The 8,092-nt window shown below is 28.1% G+C and overlaps 2 protein-coding genes across 2 annotated transcripts; one reads left to right on the forward strand and one right to left on the reverse strand.

The window, feature by feature from the left end:
- Window positions 1-1,349: 1,349 nt before the first annotated feature.
- Window positions 1,350-3,533, reverse strand: LOC137811143 (large ribosomal subunit protein eL13x). Its single transcript, XM_068612756.1, has 5 exons — window positions 3,419-3,533; window positions 2,641-2,756; window positions 2,406-2,539; window positions 1,901-2,059; window positions 1,350-1,778 (listed from the first exon to the last, which is right to left on the reverse strand). The coding sequence occupies exons 2-5, from the start codon at window positions 2,747-2,749 to the stop codon at window positions 1,557-1,559; spliced, it is 624 nt and encodes a 207-aa protein (XP_068468857.1). The 5' UTR covers window positions 2,750-2,756; window positions 3,419-3,533; the 3' UTR covers window positions 1,350-1,556.
- A 3,789-nt stretch (window positions 3,534-7,322) lies between these two features.
- LOC137809294 (uncharacterized) lies at window positions 7,323-7,846 on the forward strand. The gene is made up of 2 exons (XM_068610425.1): window positions 7,323-7,520; window positions 7,610-7,846. Exons 1-2 carry the CDS (start codon window positions 7,323-7,325, stop codon window positions 7,844-7,846), a joined length of 435 nt encoding a protein of 144 aa, XP_068466526.1.
- Window positions 7,847-8,092: the final 246 nt, after the last annotated feature.

The raw sequence follows: 8,092 nt of genomic DNA on the forward strand, positions 1-8,092 counted from the left end.
TTCTTATTTTCTTGATTTCATAATTAAAAAGTTTAATGTGAGATGAAATATTCTCTTATTATTAGCTAAGATGAGATTCAATTCATTAACTATGATATTAGAGTGATGGTAAACTAATTGATTCACCTTTGTTCTCTATTTTTTTTTGAAGTAGTGTATAAATTCTTCCAGAAATATCTATACTTTAGGGGTTTTTTTCTTATCTATAATCTATGCAGGAAATTTTAAAAGGTGAAAAACAAAGAACTCTTTCACATCCATTGATGTAATTACTCTTATTTCATTGAATCTAAAAGTTATACCATTTTAACATAAATCATGTTCATAGCTGGCACTTCTATTTAATTTTAGGCTTAATTGACTCTCTACTCCCATAATACAGAGGGATGGTTAATTTAAGGCTTACTCAATTATCTCTTATCTTATAATTTCAAATTTTTTTTGTTAAAAATAAATACAAAATTATGTATTTATAAATATTCATTTCGTATAAAATTTGATTGCATTATGATTCCTGAAATTAAGAACGCCGGTTTATTGTGACTGAAATTTAAAATTGTAAATAAATAGTTACAGTATACTATGTAATTATCAGGATAAAACATTGTTACTTGTAGATAAATAATTTATAACGAAATAACTTGTGTTAAAAACATTATCATATCTAATTTGTTAAGTGCATACATAATACAATTCTTTGAGAAAAGGTAATGAATATATTTATATCCGAATATTTATATTTATATATAACAAAATATTAAAGCCGTAAATTTGGAAGGATAACAAATGATAACAAAATGATATTTTTCTAACAAAGGATAACAAAAATATCATTCTTCATTTTTTTCTAATTTTAACTAGAAAAATACTTTATACATTTAAAAATATTTGTTCGGCATAAATACTTTAGAAATTAATTCATTTCAATCCCAGAATAATCTACAACAATTCTAAATAGTTCCAAAAATAGTTCTATGAATATTCTGAAACTACATTTCACGAGTACTACAAACTGGAGGCCAACATAAAAAGCTCATCAAAAGGCTATACTAATGGCACAAAAGGCTAAATTGAAATCAAAGAGATATAAAGGATATAGTCGAACTTATGAACCAGAAACCAGAAGAGGATATTGTATCTCTTGAAAAGAGTAACGGAAATCAACAACACACTATTCTCTCAAAAATTACTGACAATCGGGTTAATGGATCTTTTTTAACGATATTATTCACTGTGTATAGTAATTACGGACTTAAAATTAGTTAAAAATCATTTGAAGATATTTTTATGCATCCCAGTAAAATTAAAGACGTTCCCGATCAGTGTTAAGTAAATAACAATGCGAACAATTAGAAACATTCTTAGCAAAAATAAATTCTGCCCGATAATCCAGACAAAATAAAAGGTTTGTAGATAAACCAACAAAATAAAAATAGGTGGAGAGATCCTGATTTCGACAGAGGATGTTCTTGATAAAACTAATCTCGAGCAAAAATTGTCTTGCAACAACTATCATATGAAGGGACTATATAAACTTGGGACTTACAAAAAGATCATCACTTCTTGTCTTCCTTCTCTGCCTCGGCAGCCTTCTTCAGTCTGGCACCAAAATGGCGTTTGTTGGTGCGTTCAAGTCTTAGCTTGTAATAAGCTTTGAATGCCTTCATGTCGTCTGTGATCTTCACAAGTTCAACAGGAGCCTTCTCCCTCGCAATAGGTAAGTATGAACCCTGGACTTGTGTTGCATTTGCAAGTTCCTCAGGAGTAGAGTCACCAGCCTGCAAACGATTAACAAAAGGGAAGGGTTTATTTTACTTTAAGATCCTTGCAAGGAATTATTGCATCAAACATTAAAAAACTGCCGACAGAATCAAAATATATAATTCAACATTTGTATTACCTTGACCTTGCGTGCGCGTCTTGGGAAGACAACCAATTTGGCCTTGTAGGTTTTCAGCCTCTGCACATTTGATTGCATACTTTCCAATGAACGGTTTCTGCGGCGGTGATCAACAGAAATTCCGATTGTTGGAGCAAGCTTTTTGGGAATACCAGCAGCCTATAACATAATACAGAAACAAACCTAATATCAAGAGATATACTAAAAACGCAGAATTCATTGCTTCTACACACTCACATTTTATAAATAAATGCTTGAAATTACTTTTGGATAATTTCATCAGCTATCAATGAAGTAATTCATTAAAAAAATTATCACTGAAAATAAATAAAAAAATAAAAAAAAAATAAAGAAATAAGCATATTCCCATACTTTTATCAATGGAAAAAAAAAACGATTGTGTTGTTCAGTATAACAAATAAAATGAGTAACAAATTTAAATTCCAAATCGAACAATAATTACAACCACTGAATCTTAACCAAATATAAGAGATACAAGGTTTACCTTCAGCTCTTCAAGAGAAAATCCTCTTCCAGCTCTAACTTTCATATTGTATTTCAAAGTTTGACCATGCACAACAGGTCTAAGAGGTCCTGCAGTGGGTCTGGGGAAAATCTTCACAGCTTTCTTCTGACGAGCTGAACAATGCAACAACGTCAACTTGTTAGAAATTAAAGCAACCAACAATTATTCAAGCTAGTAAGGAGTTTCAAAAGGAGGAAGAAAATATGTCAATTACCCAAACGTCTTCTTGTCTTCCTCGCTGGTTGATTGAACCATGTCCTCACATAGTTTTGCCAATGCTTGCGGAAGTGCCCGCTGGGGATAACATTGTTGTGCTTAACCATGGCTTACCTAACATATAAAAGCCAACCACAACAATAAATGAGATTGTTTAATTATAAAATAACCAGAGTGAGTGAATCACAAATCAAACACACTAAGAATTAAGCTGTAAACAATGAGGAATATAGTATTAACAAAAAGTTCAGAAAAATTAGTTTGGTGCAGAAAAAACAAAGAGGAATTCATCCATAATAGACCTCCGTCCCTTCAGAAATTAAAGGACTTACAAATAATTTTGTTTAAAAAGCAGTCACTAAACCAGATGATTGAACACACAAGATAAAAAGAAAAGGTGCTCTTTTGCAACAGTTCCTTCTTATAAAAGATCGGATAGCCTCGCTAGCTGAATACATTAATACATACATTTCTTAAAGAGTAAGAGTAGTCACACCACTCAAGAGGCTAATCTCACAGAGCAGAGGATAAAAAACAATTTCAGAGTCATATTTATATAAAAAAAAAAAACAATAACAGTTGAAGAATACAAATACAAATCAAACACCAAATAGAGGGATCTTGAATATCAGAAACTGTGATAGCTGTAAGTCTAATTCAATCCCAAATACGAATCCATAAAGGACTAAACGAAAACAGGAGAACGTCTTACATTCAGAAGTGCGACGGAAACGTAACAGCGAAATGAAGCTTTAACAAGAGAAATGCACAATTACCTGAGTCTCGGTCACGCACAGGAACTGCAACTGCCGAAAAATGACGGAGACAGAGGCAGAACTAGGGTTTGTGCTTGTTTTTAAAGTACCCTATGAGTCACACAACATCTAGATTGAACGGCTAGGATTGTATTTAGGTTTTAATACTTTTGGGCCTGTTATTGGATCAAAGCTTGGGCTACAGACCCAATAACAAAATAGCATGTTTGTTTAGAAATTTGTATTCTCATTTATATATATATATATATATATATATATATATATATTATGAGTATATATATTATTATGTGCTTTTATGTTTATATTTATTTGTTTCTTAAAATTTATGTTAAAATAAATCTTGAGATCTTATAGAAAATTACTGATTTTTGTCAGGTTTTGGATTCATGAAATTAAAATAAAATAAGCATAATAATTTTAAGTTGACATCTTTAGAGTAATTTAAAATGTTATCTTAAAAATTATTAATTAATATTTCTATTTGATTAAATCTATAATAAAAATTTAATAAATTGTAAATATAATATTAAAAAAACAAAAACAAGTATATGTAAATAAAATATTAATTATTTAAATTCAATAACTATGTTTTCATTATATAATTTATTTATACATGTTACAAACTATTATACTTCAATTCAAAATATATTTAATCATCTTTTACAATGATAAAGTGATTGTTTTATTCAGACGACGCAAATGGTAAAGTTTTAAAAATTAAAAATATTGTTTAGTTTATAGTAATCATGCATTTTTTTATGATAGAGCTTAACCTAACTTTACTATTATAATTATATTATCTTATTCAATTTTTATGACAAAAGTTTATAATCGTTCTTTAGCTTATTTTAATTACATTTATATTTATAAAGTAGAGGAATGTTTTCGAGTATTTGTATTTTTTATTTTTATTATTTATATATTTATACTTAATATTAAAATTTAATTAAATATTATTATTATTCAAACACTTAGGTCCTGTTTGGTTATGGGGTGGTACTGTTGTCGACGACGAAAGTCTCAATGCCACCCCGTTTGTTTCCAGTGTTCCATGCGGGTGATGGAGGGAAGTGTAAAGAAAGTGGAGTGGGTTTAGGGGCTTCTCCAAGATGAAGAGAAAGTAGAGATGAGCAGAGCGAGTGCCACATCAAACCTAGGAAGTTACCGTTGTGCCCTTGCTTTTCTCCTCCATGCCACGATAAAGCACTGCCCCTGCATGCATGCGAGATCAGAGCGTGAGATTCATGACTTTGGCTCAGGAATCGTTTGACCATTGAAGGCTGTGAAGGTTGTGAATGCAGTGGGTGAGGAGTAGGTGTGTGCAATAACTTGGTTTTTCAGTATATAAAACTAAACCATGCATGGTTGTTTCACTTCACTGATCAATGAAACTGAACATTCTCCTCATATGTATTGAGTTCTACTGCGGTTGAAGAGATTAGTAAGGCATCAGAGTGTGGTAGGGATTTCACTTACGTTGTGCTTGGTTCATCTCGGGTGAGCATTGACTTTGCTTCAATGATGGTTAATCGATTATGGCTGAAAAAACACTGGCCACATAATCGATTATGGAGTTGATAATCGATTATGCAAAGGCAGGAATCGATTATCTGTTAAAATTTGAAGACATAATCGATTATGTTAAACGTGCATATATGGTGATAATCGATTATGGCTTTTGTTAAACGTGCATATATGGTGTTGCTTAATATGGTTTTCAATCACTCTCCTGGTGTGTTCTTCATCCCTATTGTGTTTTCTATTGTGGTGTTCTTCAGTGTTGTTCTTCATATTTTTTAATTTTTTCTTTATTTTTTGGTTTTTGTTTTAAATTTCTGTTTTATATTTATGTTTGGTTGATTATGGTTTGGTAATTTAATTTTTTTCAGAGTTTATATTAGTTAATTATGTTAATGAGTTAGTAAATTAATGTTGTTTCTGAAGTCCTTTATGTGATTTTTTTTTTAATTTTTGTAGATGGTTATTATTTTTTTAACATTTAAGAAAAATATTTATTTGTAATGAATGATTTATAAAACGGAAATAGAAATTTGTAAAGTTTAGGTTTTTTTTATATTTAACATAAATTATTATTGTTATAATTAAAACAATTAAAAAAATGTTGTAGTAATTAAAGAAAACTGAAAAAGTTTAGATAAATATTATTTAAATTTTTAATAATAAATGTAGATAGTTATTTTTTTTAACATTTAATTGTTTATAAGAGAATAAATTTATTTATTTAAAATGAATATTTGTATTTTGTAGGGTTATTTCTTATTTTACATAAATTATTGATGTTAGAATTAAAATGTTATAAAAAAATGTTATAGTAATTTAAAAAGGTGGAAAAAGTTTAGAGAAAAAATTTGAATTTCTAATAATAAATGTAGATAGTTATTAGTTTTTAAAAATTAATTTATTTATAAGAAATAGTTTTTTATTTGTAAATAATATTTTTACAGAATGGAAATAAAATTTTATAATGTTTAGTTAATATTTTTTAGATTTGAAATGTTATCATTAAAAATATTAAAAAAATGTTTTAGTAATTTTTTTATAAGATTTAATTGTTTATAAAAAAAATTTATTTATTTAAAATGAATATTTTTATAACTGGAAATAAAATTTTGTAATTTGTAGGTTTTTTTTATATCTGACATAAATTGTTAATGTTATAATTAAAAAATTTATAAAAAATGTTGTATTAATTAAAAAAACCAGTAAAACTTTTGAGAAGAAATCTGATATTTTAATAATAAATGTAGAAAGTAATTATTTATTTAAAATTGAATTGTTTATAAAAAAAATTAAAAAAATTATTTTTGAAAGAATGGAATTCAAAATTTATAATGTTAGGGTTTTCATTTTTTTAAATTTAACATAATTTATTAATGTTATAATTAAAAACATTATAAAAATTTCGTAGTAATTTAAAAAAGCAGTAAAAGTTCAGAGAAGAAATATGATTTTTACTTTATTTTTTAAAATTTGAATTCTTTTTAAAAAAATGAATTTTTTATTTATAAATAAAATTTTGACAGAATGGAAAAAATAATTTCTAATGTTTAGGGTTTTTTAATTTTATTTGACATAAATTGTTAATGTTATAATTAAAAACATTATACAAAATGATATAGTAATTAAAATAAATAGTAAAAATTTAGACATAAATGAAATAGAATTTTTAAATTTTTAGGTTTTTTTTTATACATTTGAAATAAATATATGAAATTTGAATATTTATATATAATTATATTTGTTATGATAGTTATTAATTTTATGTTATTATTTATTTTGTTTGTTTATATTTATTTGTTGTTTGATTAAATTATGTGATTGAAAAATATAATTTATGTATATATTTATATAATTTTTTTATATTACAAAAATTAAATGATATAGTCATTTATAATAAATTTTCCATTAAAATTAATTAAAAATATGTTTTAGGGTCACTGTATTGGTGTACTTTTACACCGAAACGGTAATCGCCTTCGGTATGAATTCGGAAAGACATTATGACGAGGTAGAGATGGTACACTTTGAGGAAACAGTTGTAATTTATGACGATCTTGTTGCGGCGAACATAAATTTAATTTCACAAATCGAAGAAATAAAAAATAATAATGAAGGTGCATCAGTCATGATCTTTTGTATGATTGCTTTTGGATTGAATTTGTTACGCACGGTGCCTAGTATAAGTAACTGTATGAGTGAGTCTCAACCACAAAAAGAGTGTCACTGACAAGAATTGATGGAGTACTTGGTTCAGAGTGAACAATCTCGTGATATTATTCGCATGGGACCGAAAGCTTTCATTAAATTATGTGAATGAATACGGACAACTAGACGTGCTAAAGATGCATATCGATCAACCGTGGCAGAACAAGTACCGAAATTTATGCACATTATTGGGCATAATGTGAAAAATCAAAGTGTGTCATTCTTTTTCCATTGGTCTGGAGAAACAGTTTCACGTCACTTCCATAATGTTTTGACTGCAATTTTAAGGTTGGAGGGAGAATTCTTAATTCAACCAAATGGAACGGTTGTAGAACCACACATCCTTAACAACAGTCGATTTTTTCCCTACTTTAAGGTTTGTTGATGATAACATTACTTTAAATTATGTCTAATGTCTTTTTTATTTTGTGTTCAATTAAAGTTATGAAATTTTGTTTACATTAGGATTGTTTAGGGGCCATAGATGGGAGTCATGTACGTGTTAAGGTTGCACGTGCTGATGCACCTCGTTTTCGAGGGAGAAAAGATTGGCCAACCCAAAACATATTTGCAGGCTGTGACTTTGACATGAAGTTCACATATGTCCTAGCCGGTTGGGAAGGAACTGCCTCCGATTCAAGGATATTGAAAGATGTTTTGGTAAAAGACGATCATTTGGTTATTCCAGAAGGTTACTTATAGGGTATTGGGTGTGCAAAAAAATTAAAAGGTTGTAGTAGTATATACTAACCTAGCTTTCCACAATCTTTGTAGGAAAATACTATTTTGGTGATGCAGGTTTTATGTTAAAATGAAATATAATAACACCTTATCGTGGGGGTGAGATACCATTTGAAAGAATATTCGCGAATAGAGTCACAAAATGCAAAAGAGTTGTTTAATCATCAACATTCATCCCTTAGAAATGTAATTGAGAGAACTTTTGGG

This window comes from Phaseolus vulgaris, chromosome 2, assembly GCF_000499845.2.
Source record: "Phaseolus vulgaris cultivar G19833 chromosome 2, P. vulgaris v2.0, whole genome shotgun sequence".
Classification (NCBI taxonomy): Eukaryota; Viridiplantae; Streptophyta; class Magnoliopsida; order Fabales; family Fabaceae; genus Phaseolus; species Phaseolus vulgaris.

Bases quoted from the DNA above. Each gene is read 5' to 3' on its own strand.
- LOC137811143 (XM_068612756.1), bottom strand. From the start codon at position 2,749: ATGGTTAAGCACAACAATGTTATCCCCAGCGGGCACTTCCGCAAGCAT. The intron at 2,540-2,640 runs GTAATTGACATA...TGCATTGTTCAG, and splicing joins GAAGACAAGAAGACGTTTGG to CTCGTCAGAAGAAAGCTGTG. The intron at 1,779-1,900 runs GTAATACAAATG...AATCGTTTGCAG, and splicing joins GACGCGCACGCAAGGTCAAG to GCTGGTGACTCTACTCCTGA.
- LOC137809294 (XM_068610425.1), top strand. From the start codon at position 7,323: ATGCACATTATTGGGCATAATGTGAAAAATCAAAGTGTGTCATTCTTT. The intron at 7,521-7,609 runs GTTTGTTGATGA...TGTTTACATTAG, and splicing joins GATTTTTTCCCTACTTTAAG to GATTGTTTAGGGGCCATAGA.